Source organism: Enoplosus armatus, chromosome 9 (assembly GCF_043641665.1).
Source record: "Enoplosus armatus isolate fEnoArm2 chromosome 9, fEnoArm2.hap1, whole genome shotgun sequence".
Lineage (NCBI taxonomy): Eukaryota > Metazoa > Chordata > Actinopteri > Centrarchiformes > Enoplosidae > Enoplosus > Enoplosus armatus.
In genome coordinates, this window is record NC_092188.1 from 1,756,704 (window position 1) to 1,776,703 (window position 20,000).

The window sequence follows — 20,000 nt, forward strand, 5'->3', positions numbered from 1 at the left end:
TGATAAACAACATTTAAAACAGGATGGAAAGAGACACAAATCCAGACCCATTGAACTCGTTTTATCAAATATGCCTATTGCACCAGTGGGCCGTTTTGAGGAATTCATTACAGTCACTACAGTCCTGTAAATGCAGATTATTCCACTTGACTGTTTTATGAGGTTTTCAAAGTTCTGTTTTGTTTTCAGAATTGAGTTCTGACTTGAAATGAAGTATTTTTTGGAGAATAGAAACTCATTGCGACACTTTAGATGGAGCTGCCCTGTAAACTGTCATTTCTGCGACATCCTGCCTGTACTTCCTTTCAGAACAACCACGAACCGAAAACAGTAGATAAAGTAGACACAATAATGTTAATTCTGTCTTAACTTAATCACAAACAAAGCTGAGTCACTTAACCCCGAATACTAGTGAGACAAACATGCCTGAGCCAGAACTTTTCTACCCTGCAAAAAAAACTGGAAGCATTGTTCCAAATACAAAAACAAACCAAACTCGTATCAGAGCTTCAATTTCAAACATTGGAAAACAGCGAGGAGAAACCAGCCGAGGACCCTGCTTAAGATAAACACACCAGACCACTGATATTTCCATCTGACACCAGCAAATACAAATTCAAAACTGATCTCAGAGTCATGTGGTCCATTTCTCACAACAAACTCTCTTTTTTTCAGTGGCTTCTGAAAGGTCATTATTACATTATAAAACAGGTTAGACAGCAATGAGGTGGCTTTCTGTCGGGGGTTTCCCCAGTTTCAAAATAAAGGTCAGACAGAAATGTAAATAGCACATAGCAGAGGCGTGATATATAAATATGTCATTCTGTTTCGGTTCTTGTTTTGAAAGGGTACCAAGGTTCAGTTCTCACTGCAGCTAAAAGTGTTCCACCTCTGTGTGATGAAAAAAGATGCAGACACACACAGAATAAAGTCACAAACTATGTTCAGATTGCAGATACGTCCAATCTTTTAAGACTCTGTCCACACTGGTATTTGCAAGTAATCGAGTGATGTTTGAGAAAGAAAAAAGGAAATAACTGACAGACTCCAAAACCACAACTTTGTAAACTCAGTGGTTCGTAAACTTAGTAAAAATAAAGAGCCCACAGTGGCTCATACAATGCACAGGGGTGTCCCAGCCCCTCCATCTGTATCATTAATGGCACTCATGAAGATACACACTAACCTCATTAGATTTTATTCCACCCAGTCCGGGACAAACAGGACTTATGGTGGCTAATTTGAGCTAATGTTATAAGATAACTGATTTCAACCACATCTCACGGTCTTCATTGGCGGACCTGGATGGATCTTCCTCAGTTCTGGTTGAGCTGAGGAGAAACCTAAGTGGGTATTGAGGTAAGATCATTTTGTCAACTTTTACTGATTAAAGTGCAATAAAGTCCTTTAAATTCATCCTCCTGCAGTTGCCACTTGTGGCCACAGGGGCCGCTGTTGGCAAAAGAGAGCTGACGACCAGCCAGCGGACAACCCGCGCTACCTCCGGAGCCACAGCCGCCCCCATTGTTGGTGTCGGCGTCCAGCTCCACGTCCAGTTTCACTGATCTGTATTGTCCTCTGTTCTGCCGGACAGTCCCGGGGAGGAAGACCCCGGTCTGTGTCCACGCCTGTATCTCCGGAAGAGGTTTCTACAAGTTGGTCCTTGTCCACAGCTGAAGTTTTAAGCTGCATCTTTTAGCAGAAGTCTGTGATGGGGATTAAGGATTGTCCAATTAAACCAGACTTTTCTGTTGCTCATTATCCTTCAGTGTTGCAGTCACAAGGCGACAGGTAGCTGACTGTCCTTCTGCTCATGCTGTCCAAACTGGATTTTCTTATGAAGATTTTCACCTAAATTAGACTTAACTTCTCTAAACTAATCATTTATTAAAGTGGACAAGTAATAGGTATTAAGGACGCTGTTTTGTGGAGTCTTCAGGTAGTCTTTCTCCTGCAGTTGGATTATTCAGCACAGTCTTTGTCTTCAAACACAGATATGCTTCAATGTGGGTGTTTTAGACAGTTTAGGACCCAAAGTATATATCAACATCAAGTCCTTTTTTTCAAGCGGCTTGAGCGGTGCATCCAATAAAGTTTCCTTTTTTGTTGTCTTGTTTTTGTCTCTGATGATATTCCTCAGACTAACCTGTGGAGGAGACACGGGACAGTACATTTAGATAAGGACTGAAAGACACAGTTTATAAGAAGTGCAGTGCAGTATGCTGAGGTTGTGTGTTAAATACAACAAACTGATCATCAGGTGAATCCATGCAAACTGGGCTGCTACAGAAGCTGTGTTACACTAAACCACATAAATGCTGTTGTGGAAACTTTTCTCAAGCATCAAGTGTGTGTGTGTGTGTGTGTGTGTGTGTGTGTGTGTGTGTGTGGGTAAGCATATTCCATGACTCACATAGCTTACACTGAATACTACAAGTGCAAACATCAGCACTGCTGTGGCGATAATAACCATGTCAGCATCTGTCATCAGATTTTCGGTGGATCTGTCAGGACAGTCTGGAAATGAAAACAGATATTAAAGTTACTCAAGTCTGAACCTGCATGAACTGCATCACACACACTGAGCTGCTCAGGTCAGGATGTTCACATCATCTCTCAGCAGAATTACCCATATTAACCGTATGGTTGACTCTCATAGCGCCCTGTGTGAAGTTATTCATGTTTAAAAAGCCCCTTGAGATAAAAGATGTGACAGTAGTCGACTGAGTCTGGCTGGAAGTCCCCTGATTCAAGTGTAAAAGTCACCGGCGCCTCAGGGGGTCTTTGACATGTCACAGTGTCAGATGTTTCTCATATCAGAGAACTGGGAAAGTTTGGAAAATCTGCATGTTTAATCTGACCTCAGCTCTGCGAACACGAGACAACCCCCTCCCCCGGCGACCCCAGGAGCCGAGCTTCGACTTTTACCTGTCAGAGTGAGGAGGACCTGCCCCTCCCGGTTCTGTTCTCCCACAGGTGCTGCCAGGTGACAGGCGTACACGCCGCTGTCCCCACACGTCACGTTGGGCAGGAAGATGCTGCCGGAGTCGCCCAGCAGCTCCACCTCTCGCTCCACGCCGCTGTACCACCGCGTCGTGCCGTTGGGGAGGTCTCGGATCAAAATGCCGCTGAGATGAGGCGACGGAGGCTCTCCGACCTGTGACATCATCAACACGGAGTCAGATTTACATCCAACAACTGGATCAGAACCACACCAGCATGAACACCATGGACTTTAACTGAACGGTTCATACAAACACTACTGATGTCGTTCATATCAGTACTTCTGTTACTACTGGGTAGTATTATTACTACTGCAGCAATCACTACTATTGATTACAGCCAGGAAAGGCTATTAAGGACCAATATTATTAATATTACTGCTTACAAATCATTTACAAATAGTACTTTTATGTTTAAGTAGATTTTGCTGCTGACACTTCTCTAGTAAAATTCAGGTATTTTACTTGTGTTTTTACATTGTTTTACTTCTAACTCAGTGAAGGATCTGAATACTTCAACCATTACTGTGGAAAGTACATTTGCTCATGTACTGCACTCAAGTACAATGTTAACATACTTGTACTTTACTTGAGTATTTACATGTTATGCTACTTTTACTTCTACTCCACTACATTTTAGAGGGAAATGTTGTACTTTTTATTAAGTATTTAATATTGCTCCACTTGACAAACATTAAAATGCTCTTACATGCTACAATGCAACAATATAAATATATATTCTACATAATTAGTTCTTTTACTTTTGATACGTGACAAGCACATTTCGCTGAAAACAGAAAGTAAAAGTGGCCACATGGGGTGTGGTGGACGTGTACTGTTCAGGCTCAGAGGAGATTCGGTTTTACACTTAAAATACAGGAGATGAAGTATTATGTCCTAATATGAGCTGCATGAAATAAAGGTTTTGTTTACCTTGTACCATCTCACTGCTCTGTACTGCACCCCGGGCTTGGGTGCAGCGGTGCACTGAAGAACACAATCCGCACCAAACACGGATTTGATCTCCGACACGTCCTCGGGGACGGCCGTGCCCACAGCAAGGCCCACACCTGGGGGACACGAGAAGACATACATTAGGTTTCTTATGTAAACCTTCAATAACGAGACAACAACAGAGATCACGTGCAGGTGCAGTCAGCTGGAGGGGTTTGAAATACTTACACAGGGACAGCAGAGTGAAGGTCAGAAAACCCGGAGACATGTTGCCGATGTTCCGATGGAGCAGGAGGATGACGAGCCATGAGACAGACACTGTTTTTATACCGCGTATTGGTTTCTGGCACCCGCCCACTCGTTTCCCCACTCGCGTTCTTCCTGAAACGAAAGCAGCTGATCACAAAGGCAGAGCACTTCCGCAGGGCTCTCTTCTTTTATCTTGGATATATCGCATTACATAGTACAGATATTTGGTTTTTTATTTCTCCTCTTCATTTCTTTGATGTAACATAAAGTCGGTAAAGCTCTGATGCTACACACTCCGACAAAGACGGTAGTCTCTTCGGCTCCGGTACAGTAGGTGGCGGTACGCACCGATAGACGTTGGTTTGCGAGCCGCCATTAAATCAGAGAAGAAGAAGAAGAAGAAGAAGAAGAAGAAGACGGAGGGGAAGCACGCTGACTCACCCGAAGACAGTTTTCTTTAATTTCTGCTTAACGAAGCATCATAAAATAGCCCCAGCAGGGTGATGTCGGCACTTCTCCCCCTCTCACTCGCTCTCGGTGAGTATGCAGCTGTGATTCATTGTGTTTACGGTGGAAGTTCATCCATAACTCGGTCCATGTTGTGGTCTTCAGGGACATCAAACTCTATTTAAACACCAGATTAAGTATTAAAAAACAGTTGCATCAAATAGAAGTCACTTTGACGTGAGCCGAATGGATCCTGTAGATTTTAGAAAGCATTTGCTCGCTGAAGACTAGAATATATATATATATATATATATATATATATATATATATATATATATATATAAATGTTTGAATGAAATTTAGCATCGCTTTGTGGGAAAGAGCGAACTGCCGGTCTAGAAAGATTCTTTGAGTTGAATTTACTATTTAACATTAGTTATGCATTGTTGTGGTTTGTGACAATTGCTACAGCTAGCTAACGTTAGCATATAATCGCTGCGTCGTCGCGTCAGACAGTTTGAAACCGAAACAGAAACCGGGCCGTGATGACGGGTTTCCCCGTGCTTTCCCTGTGAACGGTAGTTTCCAGTGACAAGGAGGAAATAGATTATAACAAGGTTCAGGTCTGGAAATCCCCACTATGAGAGTCGTAAGTGGTATGTTTAAGTGCTTTATTAGGTTATTAATAGGCTATGTGAGGAGAAGATTAAAGAAACCCAGAACAAGCCAGCAAGTTTTTCTTTTATGTGCACTGGATTTAAGTTTTTATTCACTTGAGGCTTTCAGGTTTTGTCTTCCCTCATCACTGTTGTCAAGCTGTTAGAATAATAAATACATGGAAAAGAAATTTAAATGTGATGCTTAGAGAAAAGAGCCTAATGTATTTCTTCTTTGTATTTAGCAGCTGCTGTGTGGTTTGTGAGGGGCAGCTCAGGGGTGATGGAGATCACCTCTGTGTATTCCTGCTGCAAAACCCCCACAATTGCGTTTGACCCACGATGTAACAGCCATTGGACCATCAATAACAAGGTAAAAATAACCCTGCATGCATAGTGACCATGCAGCAAATATATTCATACATGTTGATCTGTGATGTTTCTGTGCTTCAACTATTATTCAAGCAGAGACAAACAAGCCAAGAGAACACATGGACAGGTAAAAGCAAAAGAACAAGCCCAACCTGCCACCAGGCTACTGTCATTTTATTTCACAAAAACACTTTCAATAAAACTGCAAACTGACATTTCAGCTAAAAGTACGTCATGATTCAAATTCAAATAGAAAAAGTGCAGTTTGCAGTTTTATATTTCATTTTTATCATTATAAATATGGCATGGTTATACCAGTTCCCTGAAAGCTGAAATATCTTAACAACAATTGGACGGATTGCCATGATAGTTGGTACTGTCATTTATGTTCCCCTCTAGGTCAAAGTTTGCAAATTTGTCCAATACTTTGGTTTATGACCACATACCTAAATAAACTCATAAACTGACATTCCCATCAGCCTCAGCTGTACTTTCTGACCCTAACCCTGTTTGCATGCTAACACGCTAAACTAAGATTGTAAACATGGTAAACATTTTACCTGCTAAACATCAGCGTGTTAGCATGTTGCCATGCTAATGTTAGCATTTAAGCACTGCTGAGTCTTAGTACCGCCTCACAGAGGCTGTGTCCAAAATCACTCCATATGTAGTTCACTACATTTATTGTCCGCCATTTTATCTGTTGTAAAGTTGCAGAAAATGGAAATACACACTTTGCACGTTACTGCGGAGTCGTGAATGAATGACCGAAGGAGTGATTTCAGACACGGCTTTAGTGTTGTTATTTTAGCAGTGTGAAATAAAAGCTGTATTTCTTTAAAGTCACTATGTGTAGTATTAAACAAAAAGTATGGCAGACAGCACTGCAACCTGCTACCCAACCGCACCTCTACATTGCAGGCCTTCGCGTACTCCAACGCTGCGTCCCAAGCGTGCAAACCTCCATGCAAGACGATGGAAGCTGGACTGATTACGCTGGATGAATGTCTTGCTGTAAACGTTACCATCGTGTGCACCACCGTAGGTCGAACACTTTTTGTTTTGTTATATTTTATAACAGATACTTTGGGGCACTTTTTGCCTTTATTGGACTGACTGAGGTGAAGAGACAGACAGGAAACAGGGACAGAGGGAGGGGCAACAAGGTTCACCAGCTGGAGTCAAACCTGCAACGTTGCACTTCCATGGCATAACCATTCGGCTACCATATTTACGTTAACTGTGACTTTATTTGTAGCTGTATACTATCAGTGTTTCCCGACCCAGTTCTCAGGTTCTCACTAAGCCACACCCCCCTGGTTACTGTTGCTATGCCTGTCAATCTCTCCGTTCTAACGCGACACATAAGCAGTTGTTTACAATGATACCGCTTGCAGATTTATCATAAATTCTTAATCATTTTTGAAATAATGAGTCCTTGATTTCAGACAAAGGTAGACAAAAGCAGGCTTCTTATGTTCTGTTTCCTGGCAGATGTAATCTGCTATAGCTAGCTAATTAAGTTAGCGCCATGATTTGGGGGGGGGTTATAATGAGAGTCCTGTAAAAGTCCTATATGAACTTAATGGCTACATACATGATATCATGCTAGAAGACACTGAAGCTAAAGCTAATAGCTCCCAGGTGAAAAGTGACTGTCACCAGTTGATGATCCGTGTTGAAGACATGGTCACATGGTCACAGTGTAGAGCTAGTTAGTCCTGGTACCATAAGATATAAGTGTGATAAGAAGAAATGGGAGCTCAGACTGCTTAACTGCTTAGCTTACATAATTGTTTGCATTGTCAAATTATTATTATTTGTCAAAGAGTTGCAACAATTAGTTGATTAATCGATTAGTCAATCGAAAGAAGATTAATTGTCAACTATTTTGATAATTGATCAATCGTTTCAGTCATTTTTCAAGCAACAGTGTCAAACATTTGCTGGTTCCAGCTTCTTAAATGTGAGGATTTGCTGCTTTTTATGACAGTAAAAGAAGAGTCTTTTGATATTGGACACAGTATCTACCCCACAAACTAATGTTAATGATATGCTAAGACTTGGCCTTAAGTAACATAGGCAGTAAGCTAGCTAGCCAAACATGCTAACGATTGCAGCTTACATTAGAGCAGATAAACACTCATTTATCTATTCCTTGCTCTCATGCTGTTGTCTTTTTGGAAAGGTGTTTAATATATATATATATATGTGTGTATATTTAAGGACATTAACTAGTTAACATGAAATACTGATTGTTAGTATGTTTTTACAGACTAAATAAAATAAAAACGGATTTACCAATGTAATATTATTAGACAGCAGTTTCAAGTCACCCACAGTGTTTCTTTTAATCTTACTGGTTAGACAATTAACCGAGGCAGGAAAATATGGTTAGTGTCGGCAGAGCGTTAAAAAAAGAAAATGTATATATAAACTGAATTTCTGGACACTTTTATCATGATTGCCTCAGTGTGTGTGAGCTCATTATATTTGGCTAATTTTATCCAACCCGACAACTCTTCATGAAAACAATAAAGCAGAAAAAGAATCTGAAGAAACTCCTTGGTTCAGGTCTAATTGTCACTCATCTATTAACAGGAGATGAATGCTGTTGTGGAGAAAAGGATCAAGTACTGTGGCCAACCATGTTCTGGTTCTCCGGTAGCAGGACGTCAGGGTGGGTCCCGTTTCTGACACTATATTTAAATGACATTTTTGATCTCAAACACATTCATTCATCCATCCAGAGAGATTCTGCAAACTCACTGTTAATGTTTTGAAAGTCGGCTGTGAGCCGTCTTAAGTTTGACATCATAAACTGATCAGGGCACCTTTTTCTAGTAAAACTAACTTTAGATGTAACAAAGCAGCTTTGAGACACTTTTCTAAAGAATGAAAATGGTAAAAACAATGTTGTTAGCATTTAAATTTATGCTTGATTTTAGTTTTAATCTGTACACTATTAGATATTTGCCACTAATAGGGCAAAAAGACTAATTGTATTACAAAGCCAGTGGAAAGATGCAATTAGACAAAATTGGCGAGAAGATCCACATGAGTGGAAAATGTGTTCCAGAGAAACACAAATGTTTCTTGGCAATTTATTAATCTGCTTCACAGACGTACAGAGACGAGAGGAAAAAGGAGACAGACTAGAGAGAAATAACAGAACTGGAGCTTCTGGTGAGATCTGAGTTCAGTCAGAGGCTGAGATGAACACAGACACTGAGACACATATAATAACATATTGTGATAACATAACATGTGGCTGTATATAAAGATGGACGACATGACGGCTCCCCAAAAGTGAAGCCAAAAGAAGAAAAAGACGCTTTCTGTCATTTCAGGTGGTTCTTATCACGCTGATGTTTGTTGTCAAGTGTTAATTTTTCTGATCAGTTTGGTTTTAATTATTCGATGCTATAAAAAGGGGGTGAGACGTCATGATTGACAGCTGAGATTGGGTCAGGTGGGTGTACGGACCGGACCTTGATACCTCGGCTCCACCCCCCCAATCACCACTGCACGCTCTGGCTCCATGTTGTTAGCTGAATTAAAAACATCTCAGGCTCAGCTCTACAGCGTCAGACTCATTATAACATGAACATACCTTCAGCTATCACCTTACACATGATACTGTTTAGTATGTAATGTTTAGAGTGTTTAAATATGGGCACAGTTGGCATGGTAACATACTAACATTCAGCCATGTTAAGGTAACAAGTTAGCTTAACATATATGATAAATCCTGACCTACTGGTGAGATAACTTTCTTATATTTCTTGTCGCTGCAGCGTCCCCCGGTTTGCCGCTGCTGGCTGCGGTGATCCGGAGATTGTTTGCTCGTATGATGGAGCTGTGAGACCAGCTGTCTACATGTAATGCTGCTATTCATGGTACATGCTTTATATATATATATATATATACACTTTTTTTTTTCTAGGCCTTTACTTACTGTCCTATGCACTTTTTACTTACCATTTTAATATGGCTGTATTATTTTAGTAGAAATAGTAATATATATTCATGGAGGAAGGTCTTCCCTTTCTTCACTGCCTCGCCATGCAGTGCCTTGCAGACAATCATGAAATATGTGTCTTTTTACTTGTCTATTTAAACGAAGTGTGAAGCTAATATATTTATCAAATCGCAGCGCTTGAACATATGCTGAATCTATATTTCTGTGTCTATATTTGTAGCTTAAATCATGCACATTAGTTGGCGATATATTCATTTTTTTTAATAGCATTTCGCTGAGCCTCTCTCAGGGCTGTATTTACACTTATTGACTCATTTATTGACTTCTGGAAGTCATCACATCATCACAATCACAAGTGTTATTAAGCGGTCAGGTCCATCTGCTGTGCAGTGTGTATGCAGTGACAGATTCAAACACACTCACAGGTGAGGGTCAGTTCTGTAGCATGTGCTGTCAAAACACTGTAAATACAGCCCACAAAGCACAACTGCCCCTTTTACCTCAGGTCAGCTCAGACTCACCAAACCTTCAGCCAGCCGACCAGCCAACAGTTTTTAGAAAAACCCTGTAGTCGTTTTATTGAAACCACTATAGACTTGCAAAGTGGGAGGGGCTGTTTAGGGTGCTCCTGGTTCCAGAAGCAAAAGTCCAAATTCATGTTTCACAGTGTTACTTAGTGTTACTTACATGTGCAACTGAGTAACTTTCATAGGAATGAATGGGGCCCCCCCCTCCAACGCTGTATCCAGTTCTCTTTATCCATCCATGACACAGAAACACTTCCTGAACCAGCGGCCCCTCCCACTTTGAAACTCAATAAGTGCAGATTTAAAATCATTTTCTTGATTTTGATAGTTCCAATAGGTAGTTATAATCATTAACTGGAATTCGTTTTTCATTAAACCCGGAGTGCAAACTACTTGTGGTCAAACTGAATGAAGAAGGAAGGGGGGGGGGGGGGTTTTAGTGTCACAGGACAGAAAGAAGCAATAAGAAAAGTGAACCGTAAGTGTTTACATGCAGCTGAAAGACACGCAAAAAAATTTATACGAGCTGCCTTTCCGTTAGCTACTTTGCTAATTTGATGTTTACAAGACGTTAGCTGCCCAGGTATTATGGTTAGCTAGCAAACAAAGTAAACGTGAAGCCAAAATCAATACGATGATTTATTGATTCCAGTCAGTAAAAGCTCTGCTCTGTTGGGAGAGCCGGCAACATGGCTGCCGTGGGGATCAAGTGGGGGGAGTCTCATTTCTCCGTATTTCGTCATGATGAAATAAATGGAGGATCACCAGCCTTATTTTTGCACTGGAAAATGTCCCTTTAACACTCCATGTCATGGTCACAGCTCACAGCTGAAAGACTGATTCAAGGGATTGTTAACTTAACTCGCAATAATCAACAGCCAGTATCGGTCCAGCTGTGGTCTAAATGGAGCAGGAAAGAGCATGTGATCATAAGCTGAGGTGGAAGTGTTGTTGTCTGAAATGAAAGCAGCTTTAATGGCAGAAAAAAGAAAAGAAAAGTGTATTTTTATGAATCTGGCGGGTGTGAGAGTCCCGAAACAAACGGCCCGATAGCCAGATGGAGAAACTGTAGCAGACACCAAGTTTGACAAGATTATAAAATGAACAATCAACGTAGCGTCTGCACTGATGGAGCACTTTGTAACTCGCCTCCATTCATGTTCATCTCAGCTGGAAACACAAGTAGCATGAGCCCTCTTACAACATTATTCAGAGCTACGGAGCAGATATCCAAACTGACTGTACCTGAGCTGCTAAGGGAAGTTAAAACACTTATTATGATGGATATTACATGTATATGTCTGCTCCATTATTATGTAAAACACTGTTCATGCACTTTCAAGAGGCCCAAAATACATATAAGCTAGTTCCGTGTACTGTTCTACTACAGTATTACTATCTCTCAAGCCATTCTTTTATCATTTTCTCTCCTTTAAATCAGACCACGTCTTTGTCTCTGGTGAGCATCTCTTGCCATCGACTTAATAAAGAGTTCATTACGTGGAGAGAAACACATCATTCTGATTAAGTGATGCCCAGTTCAATAGGTGGATTTGGTTTTTGGAGAGCTGCCTCCAGGTTATAAAACTGTCTGAATCTCATCTTAGAGACTTGATGCATTTTGGGTCATTTGTAATGGGTTTAATGAAGTTTTAATCAGTCAGTTTTAGTCCCTGTATTAAATCTGTCATTCAAATCAAGCTCTAGTGATGCTCCTTCCTGCTTCACGACTGTCTTAGACCCTTTAAAACGGATCAAATCACTAAAATCGGGGTATTAGGCATCCTGTGACCTACTGACAGATACTCTACGAGTGTTGTTTAGGCATTAAAGACTTCCGTTGTCAACAGTAATAATAGTAATGCTTCAATAAAAAGCATTAAACGGCACTCTAGTCTGTCACTAAAGGGACATTTTCTCAAAAAGAGCCAAATAAGATCCATGTGTTGCTATGGAAAAGTCATGGTGCTCTTGTTGTGTTTGTTTTTTGGATTATTTTTTGTACTTTTGTGCTCTTTTTTTGTTTTGTTTTTTTACCTGTATCTAATTTCACCTGTAACACTTGATACTTGCCATGAAAGTGAGTTCTGAAAAGCTGCTGCTGGCCAAATATTTGTCAACCAGCTATAACTGATTGGCAACTTTTTGGGGCATTTTGTCTTATGAATGTGAATCCTAATGAATGACGTGTTCCTGTGTTTGTAATCTCGACCTGTTTCACATCCTCAAATCAACAGGCACGTTAATGCCGTTGTTCTGTCAGTGATTCCATACGGTTATTATCTGCAAATAATAAAACCGTGTGCAGCTCTTCTCTCGTGTCTGGGTTAGGGTCAGGAAAATAAAGGAAATGTTTTCTTTACAGCTTGTTTGCACTGTCTCATTATTTATTAAAATGATGACAAGTTGATTGGTGATGAATTCGACAGTAAAAAGTATATTTTTAGTGAACAGACTGCACATGATCGAAAGGATAAAGTAGACATATTTATCCACAAATATTCAAACATCTATTTGTGTCTGTTTAAATGTAGCAGAGTCATTTTACTATATAACTATTTTTACTTTTGCAGAAGTTTCCCCTTAAAAGTTTGTGAAACAAAAACATTTTCTGTTACTATTTATGTTTTAAATATGCTAAAAAGGTAAAATTCAAGATAAAAAAATATATACACATGTACGCATTGTGTTATTTTGAGCTTAATTGTATCAGTGAGAAACATTTGGTTAATATTTCTTCTTCAGCTCAGCTCTCATTCACATCGCAGCTACATGTTTTGAGCTTTTTATTACAAAATTCAAAGTTGTATTTGTGACAGAAATAGCTGATAACAGATCTCAGTGGAGGAAAACTCAAATTTAGAACATGTGGTGACCGACAAACTGAAGACTCAGATTAAAAAACATCGAACAGTTTATCTGAAACATATTTCAGGGCACAGTACATGTATTTGAGATACTTTACACAATATTTACATGGCATTTTTTATTTTTGCTTATTTAACCAGAGAAAACAAAAACTAAACCGAAGGAAGGATTCAGTGGGGAATCATTTAGTGTTTTTTATCAAATTACAACACATCAGATGTTCAAAACTGTAACAGAGTTTGGATCTTCATGAAGTATAAAACCTGTATAAAGTATACAGTATAAAAAGTGTCAAAGGTTCACTTGCAGCCTTGTTCGGCTCAGATCGAGAAGTCTTTTCTGGTTTCATTCCTGCACAGTTTCCCATTTGTTACCAAACCTGCCCAGCGGAGCGCCCCACGGTATTACACTTGGTCCACTGACATTTTCAACAACAGTCAATGGAGGCTAGAATCACTCGCAGCTTTTAAACACGATTGTCATAAATTTAACAAATTCTTTTGTCCCATTTGAACCCAGTTCTAACGTCAGCTGGAATTCTATGAGATGAGCTTTGGCGTTGCCACCTGGTGAATCCTTCTATAATTTCACAGCGCTCCTTGTCGCTCGTGTTCAGGTTCAGATCTTCCAGCTGACGGGTCCTTTCACCAGACCCTGCTCTTTGCGCATCACCGGCGCATGAATGCTGCAGTCCCGCGCCTCGCAGAATCCCGGCACGCCTGCGACCCCGAGGATGCCGGACTGACCGACTGCACCAGGGAAGCCACGGGCACCTCTGGGACCCTCCATGCCGTTTTTGGGTTCTGCCGGGTGACCTGGCAAACCTGCGGAGAGGAAATGGTAAAACCTATCAGCCTGAGGCGAAAAACTGTAAAAAGAAAATACTCAAAACAAACCTCATAGCACACAAAGTGGGATTAAAGAAAAACAAATCCTTCGAAAGTAGTTTTACATTTTCACTTCCCCGCTCAGATGTCTAAGGACCCAGCAGCACAAAGTACACTGTGATGAATCATCTCGACACAGATCTCGCGGAGATGTTACGTTGTGAATGATTGCGAGGAGATGAACAGTGTCGTACCTCTGAGGCCTTGTGGTCCGTCAGGTCCCGGCAGGCCTTTACCTGGATCACCTGCGAGGCCTTTAGGTCCCTTTTGACCTGTTAGGAAAAACACAAAACACAAAACTACAGAACTGCTTTCAGAAAAGCTTCTTTTTCTGTTGAAGCTGTGAATCAGGAGCTGTCAGAGGAAAACGTCTGATAAATGATTTCAGCTTACTGACTTTTGTGTCAGTTATTGATACTCTTCCATCATTTCATTTTGTTTGCTGAAATGAATCATTGTGTGGCCTGAAATAACTAAATGGCTGGTCTCTGGTCTGTTGTTGAGGGCAGTTACACACGTTTAACACAGGATGACAAAGATAACACAACGTAAAGAAACGTGTCTCAGTCAAAGTACAAACAGTAACAAGAGTCAGAAAGATTAATTATATTAATTATATCATCTGAAACCATGAAACATTTACAATATCGACGACATGAATTGCTCATTTTAGGAGACAAATTACATCATTCTGTAATACTAAAAATGTATTTCTTAACTGAAAAAAAGAAAGTATAACGAGCACGAAAAGGAGTCATTTGAAGGAATGTTTTATAAAAAATGTCCTTCGTGTGATCGACACAGAGGCTTACTGGATATATGGACATGAAACCAGTCTGAAGGTCTGAGCTCACCTCTGTCACCCTGCGCTCCTTTCTGTCCCTCCAGTCCTCGGTCACCTTGAACACCTCGGGCTCCTTTGCCTCCGGCTTTTCCTGCTTTGCCCTGATAGGAGGAGACAGACATGGTGTCCAGTTAGTCACAGAGTGGTCCTTCTCTGTGTGTTATACTGTGTATACTTATACTAAATACGTATTTATCAAATCTGTGGAACTGAAGAGGGATAAAGTACATTATGACTTTGTTTGAGAAAGTCTTTTTTAACATATTGTATGTACAGGTTTCCTTCTCATTGGAGGACCTTGTTTATAATAAACGGTGATGGAAACAACCACATTATGAGACATAAAATCAGACATTGAATCAATCTCCTTTTTACAAATCTGGGTATTTCTCTGTAAAAAAACGATGGTCTTTAATCATTCGTCCCACTTCAAAGTGAAGCTGACACGTTTCCCCTCGAGGTCTGGAGCACTGAACTAAAACCCTCTCCAGCATCGCAGCCGTGAGGCAGGACCGGGACCTACACGTTTGCCCGGTGATCCCAAAGGCCCTTGGGCTCCCGGGGGCCCGATGAGTGTCCGGTTGTTGATGGGGCAGCCCTGGGAGCACTTGGCCCGGATGGAGGCGGCGTACTGGGAGATCTGGGCCGTGACCACGCCTCTGCAGAGCTGCAGGACCTGCTCATCAGTCAGACCAGGACCCTGCAGCACAGAACTCGGTTTATCTTTTCTAAATAATAAAAATATGCAGGTTAATGGAGAGGCCTGATGAGTTTTATTACTTTACATACTTGTTAATAAAAGTGGAAACACCTTTACAGTACAGTTAATTTCTTCATCAGTCACAAACTCCCCAAAATGCCTTATGAAAAAATAAAGCTAAAACTTGTACGTGAGGACATCTCAAAACTGTTCAGCTCTTCATATCAAGAGATGGAGAACAGGACACCCCTTTATATATATTACATATTTTAACATATTTCTAATTAACAGTCTTCAGATTAAGTAGGACATCTAATTCAGGGACATCGCTGTTACTTTTTAGTGAAATTCCAGGATTGTTTGGGGGGTTAGCCAAGACAAACCTGAGGTGAGGTCTCATTTTATAGTCGTGATGTTGTAAAAGAATCTTTTGAGTTAATTTGCTGTGACACACACGGTGACATACGGCTGCATACTGATGAATTAGAAGTACTCTGAAGTGGTTTGCAGTTATGCTGTTACTCACAGAGGGACCTGGAACTCCTTTGGGTCCCGCTTGGCCTTTAACACCCAGGTCACCGATCGAACCGCGCTCTCCTCTGGTACCCGGGATGCCGGGCGGTCCCACGGGGCCGGGGACGCCGTTACGACCGACTGCGCCTTTTGGTCCACGCTGTCAGAAAGAAGAAACAGTGAAGTGTACTGTATACATGTACTCTCACTGATATTTACTGTGTGCACTGACCCTAATCTGAGAGTATATGATCATACACAGACTTCGATGGACGTCCTGATGATATCATCATACTGTTTTACAAAATGTTATAATTAATCCAAACCATGATGAGTTTTTATTTGCCGCGTACACACTCTGTCTGATGTCATTGATATTTCAAAATAGTTTAAATATTTCTCAGAATGTTTGATGAATGAAAGCTGAATTAATTACAGTGTAGTAACAGCACAGAGGAATATGAGGCATAATAGGATGTGTGTGTATGTGTATTTTTTAAGAATTTTAAGAATACAGATAATATATTATATTACTTTAATATTTATATTTTCCTTTCCAAAAGCTATTTTGCACAGAAGTCATTGACCTGAAGTTTATCATTTCATATCTCTAAACTACAAAGAGGTCTGTATTGTAGGTGATTCTGTAAATCCAGGCATCAGATGAAGCCTGTTCAGGAACTCTTCAGCTGCTGTAGATGTGTGTGTATTTCTATGACGTCGGGGAAAAAGATGTAAATAAATAGTAACCACCTGTCCTTTGTCTCCACGGTCACCCCTGCTTCCCTGAAAGGGAAAGAACAAAGAGGAACAAATGAATCAGTAAGTACATCCCAGCAGGTGTGGAAAGAGGAAGTGAAACCCAGTTTCATCATCTGACTGTAAAAAGGTAAATTACCTTTAGTCCTTTTTCGCCTTTAACGCCTTTCTTCCCTGCTGCAGCCTGTAAGAACCAACCCAACGACAACATGTGACCAAAGAGGAAGTTCAACAAAACAAAAATGCACAGGTTGTTTGATAGTAAACAATTAGCTTCTCAAACAGGAAAGATGACTACAGACGCAGGGAAACTCCGCCTGGGGTTTATTGTAGGTCATTTTCCGATAGCTGATATATGATACTACAACAACAATACAATGACATTTTAAACCGCAGTAGATCAACGTCTGTGTGGATTCTCAGTCTGAACCTGTTCATTTTACATATTTGTATTCACTTTTCGTGTTCCCTCTGATTTGCATTTGTTGGTCCAAACGCTCGCTGTGGGGTGGCTCATCGCGGCTGCACAGGAAGTGACATGTTTTACATTTAGGGAAACAGAAGAAGAAGATGTGCGTCTGGCAGACAAAGAAAAGAACGCCACCGATAGAAACTCTCTAAATCTTTTTGAAATGCAGTGCTGGCCAGTGGTGGAACAAGGACTCAGCTCTTTCACTTAAGTAAAAGTAGCAATACTACAAGGTGGAAATACTCTATTACAAGTAAAAGTCCTGCATTCAAAATGTTACATTTTAAAAGTTCAGAAGTATCAGCATCAAAATAAACTGAAAGTGCCAAAAGTAAAAGTCCTCATTATGCAGAATGGCTCATTTTAGAAGAATATACAGTGTTTTATATTATTGGATCATAATTGTTGATGCATTAATGTGTTCATCATTTTAATTACTTTATATACTGCTGAGGAGTTTGTGAAGTTCAATAAAGTCTTAACTTAACCCATAGTAATATATTATAATTTATATTATTGATATGAATCTGAAAAGTAACTAAAATGAGTAAATAAAGGTAGTAGAGTAAAAGCTCATGCAGTGGAGCAGAAGTATGAAGTAGCATTAAATGGAAATACTAAAGTAAAGTACAAATACCTCAAACTTATACTGTATTTGAGTAAATGTACTTAGTTCCTTTCCAGCACTGGTGCTGACACTGAGACTGAAACGTATTCTCTAAGAAGAGTAAGCTCTACTTTCCCTGTTTTATTCGTCCACGTACGTGTGATTAAACACTCACCTTCTCACCGTCAGGTCCCGTCTCACCTTTGGCCCCCTGAAAGAAACACAAGCGGTCCATCGCTCATCACAACACGGCCTCAAGATGAATCTAGACTTTAAACTTGAGGGTGGAAATGTGAGTCACAACGTTTCTAATGTAAAAACTGATACTGCTGTTGTTTGTGTTGTACTCTGAGTGTCCTGTGTACCCACAGTTTGGCCCTGCAGGCCCTTCGGTCCTGGTTTCCCTGGTATTGCGGCATCTCCTCGCTCTCCTACAGCTCCCTGTTGAACAAACGGGGAGAAAAATAAGACCTGATTAATCCAGTGTGTGTATCTTTTTGGTTTTCCTGTGTTTATTAAACAACATATATGTATTTATTTTGTCTTCAGCCAAAACAAATGTGCCACATTTGTCTTGTATTGATGAGCTGATGCTTTCCTCTCTTCCTGTTCGTAAATGTAAACAAATAGAATGCAATAAAATATATATGTTAAATATAAAAAGAAAATGAAGTTCACTTAGATACAACTTAGTAAAGACGGCGAAAACGTCTACAAGAGGAAGTAAAAGAGGAAGAGGAAGTAAAAGACCTTTACTGAATGCACAGCTTTGTTTGTAGTTTGACAGTCTGGAGTTTTTCTAAAGCGAAAACTAGAGTTACAGTAACTTACTGTACTGCAAGTTTTGACTTGGCAGCGATGAGATACGACATGTCAGTCATAAATCTGCAGGTGTGAGAGAATAAACCTGGCCTCTGTTTCACCTCTACACCACCTCTTGTGGCGCGCCTCAAGGTTCCATATTCTGCCCTTTTGTATTTTCCATAAATGAGCTCCCTTTGAGCTCTTTTGGTAGAAAATACAATGGTTGTTACATGTCGGTAACACTCCTGTTAAAACCTGGTGATCCATGCTGAGCTGCTCCGAGGGTTTAAAATCCTGGATGAAGCTAAATGAGAATAAAAACTCGGCCCTGCAGACTTTTCCAACACTGTAATTAATTATCTTCTGGTTGAACATTAGAACTGGCTTCTTCGAGAAGGTTATTGTCGGGACAGCTGCAGCTCTCACTGTGTAGGAAGAGAGACCACAGCTCCCTGTACTCGCCTCTCTTCACAGGTTACCAGTGAAATACAGCACTGGTGCTCTGCATTGACTGGAAGCAGGTTAGTTATCCGATCTGATCTTGGTCAGAGCTGCTGACCAATCACCTCTCTGTAAAGCACGTTTGTAGTTTTTATATTCGCTCTATAAATAAACTGACTTGATTTGTGTTTGTGTTATGTTTACAGATGTTCCAGATGTTTTGTCTGCTTACATGACGTGATACTTTAATCCTTTCAGTTTCAGATTTATAACCACAACTGACTTCCTCAGATATGAATCTGTCATTTCATATTTTACCGTCACCAGTGGATGTATTTTCAGCAGGATTGTGTTTGGCTGATCTGGTTTGATTGCTCATGTCTGAGGCACAGAGCTGCAGGATTGGACAGTTTTCGGAACAGAACATTAGGATTCACATCTTCACCTGTAACTTGTTTAAAATGTTTTCTGTGGTTTTAAAAAGAGGCGACGTTAATAAAATCCAGATGGATCTAAAGCTTAAGAACACGTCTGCTGTTTCAGGACATCACGTAATCACAGGAACTCCCTTCTGCTTTGGGATTTTCTTCTTCATGTTAACTTTCACTTCCCTGTCAGCTGAAAGGATACTGAGAGCATACACAAGCTAAATTCAAATGTCTGGACTTCCCTGAACTTGCTGACTTAGTATTACACTAACACGAGAATCCAGACTGACGCAGTGGAGGTCGAGATCTTTAGTCTCTAGTATGAGTCAAACACTTTCTGTTAACGTTTGCACTCTCCAGGCCGAGATAACTCCTCCCTGTTAGAGCCACAGAAGACATCATACAACTGTTTTCACAGGCTAGTGCTCCTCATGAATAGGAAAGAAAGAAAGAAAGAGTGCCCATTTAATGAGCAAATCACGAGTTTTTAA

At 40.5% G+C, this 20,000-nt stretch overlaps 2 protein-coding genes across 2 annotated transcripts in view; both read right to left on the reverse strand.

Annotated features, from left to right (window-relative positions):
- Positions 1–1,182: 1,182 nt before the first annotated feature.
- On the reverse strand, positions 1,183–4,224 carry cd83 (CD83 molecule). The gene is made up of 5 exons (XM_070911749.1): positions 4,185–4,224; positions 3,936–4,072; positions 2,929–3,157; positions 2,414–2,517; positions 1,183–2,146 (listed from the first exon to the last, which is right to left on the reverse strand). The coding sequence occupies exons 1-5, from the start codon at positions 4,222–4,224 to the stop codon at positions 1,985–1,987; spliced, it is 672 nt and encodes a 223-aa protein (XP_070767850.1). The 3' UTR covers positions 1,183–1,984.
- A 9,451-nt stretch (positions 4,225–13,675) lies between these two features.
- LOC139290787 (collagen alpha-2(IX) chain) overlaps positions 13,676–20,000 on the reverse strand; it is a 19,009-nt gene continuing 12,684 nt past the window's right edge. The window contains exons 18-26 of the mRNA XM_070912649.1: positions 18,206–18,277; positions 18,012–18,047; positions 16,900–16,944; positions 16,755–16,787; positions 16,015–16,161; positions 15,312–15,488; positions 14,799–14,889; positions 14,139–14,216; positions 13,676–13,881 (exon numbers count right to left, since the gene is read on the reverse strand). Coding sequence (XP_070768750.1) covers positions 13,676–13,881; positions 14,139–14,216; positions 14,799–14,889; positions 15,312–15,488; positions 16,015–16,161; positions 16,755–16,787; positions 16,900–16,944; positions 18,012–18,047; positions 18,206–18,277 — 885 coding nt within the window. The remainder of the gene's footprint in view (positions 13,882–14,138; positions 14,217–14,798; positions 14,890–15,311; positions 15,489–16,014; positions 16,162–16,754; positions 16,788–16,899; positions 16,945–18,011; positions 18,048–18,205; positions 18,278–20,000) is intronic.

Bases quoted from the DNA above. Each gene is read 5' to 3' on its own strand.
- cd83 (XM_070911749.1), bottom strand. From the start codon at position 4,224: ATGTCTCCGGGTTTTCTGACCTTCACTCTGCTGTCCCTGT. The intron at 4,073-4,184 runs GTAAGTATTTCA...CGTGTCCCCCAG, and splicing joins CTTCACTCTGCTGTCCCTGT to GTGTGGGCCTTGCTGTGGGC. The intron at 2,147-2,413 runs GTGAGTCATGGA...TCTCCTCCACAG, and splicing joins TAGTATTCAGTGTAAGCTAT to GTTAGTCTGAGGAATATCAT.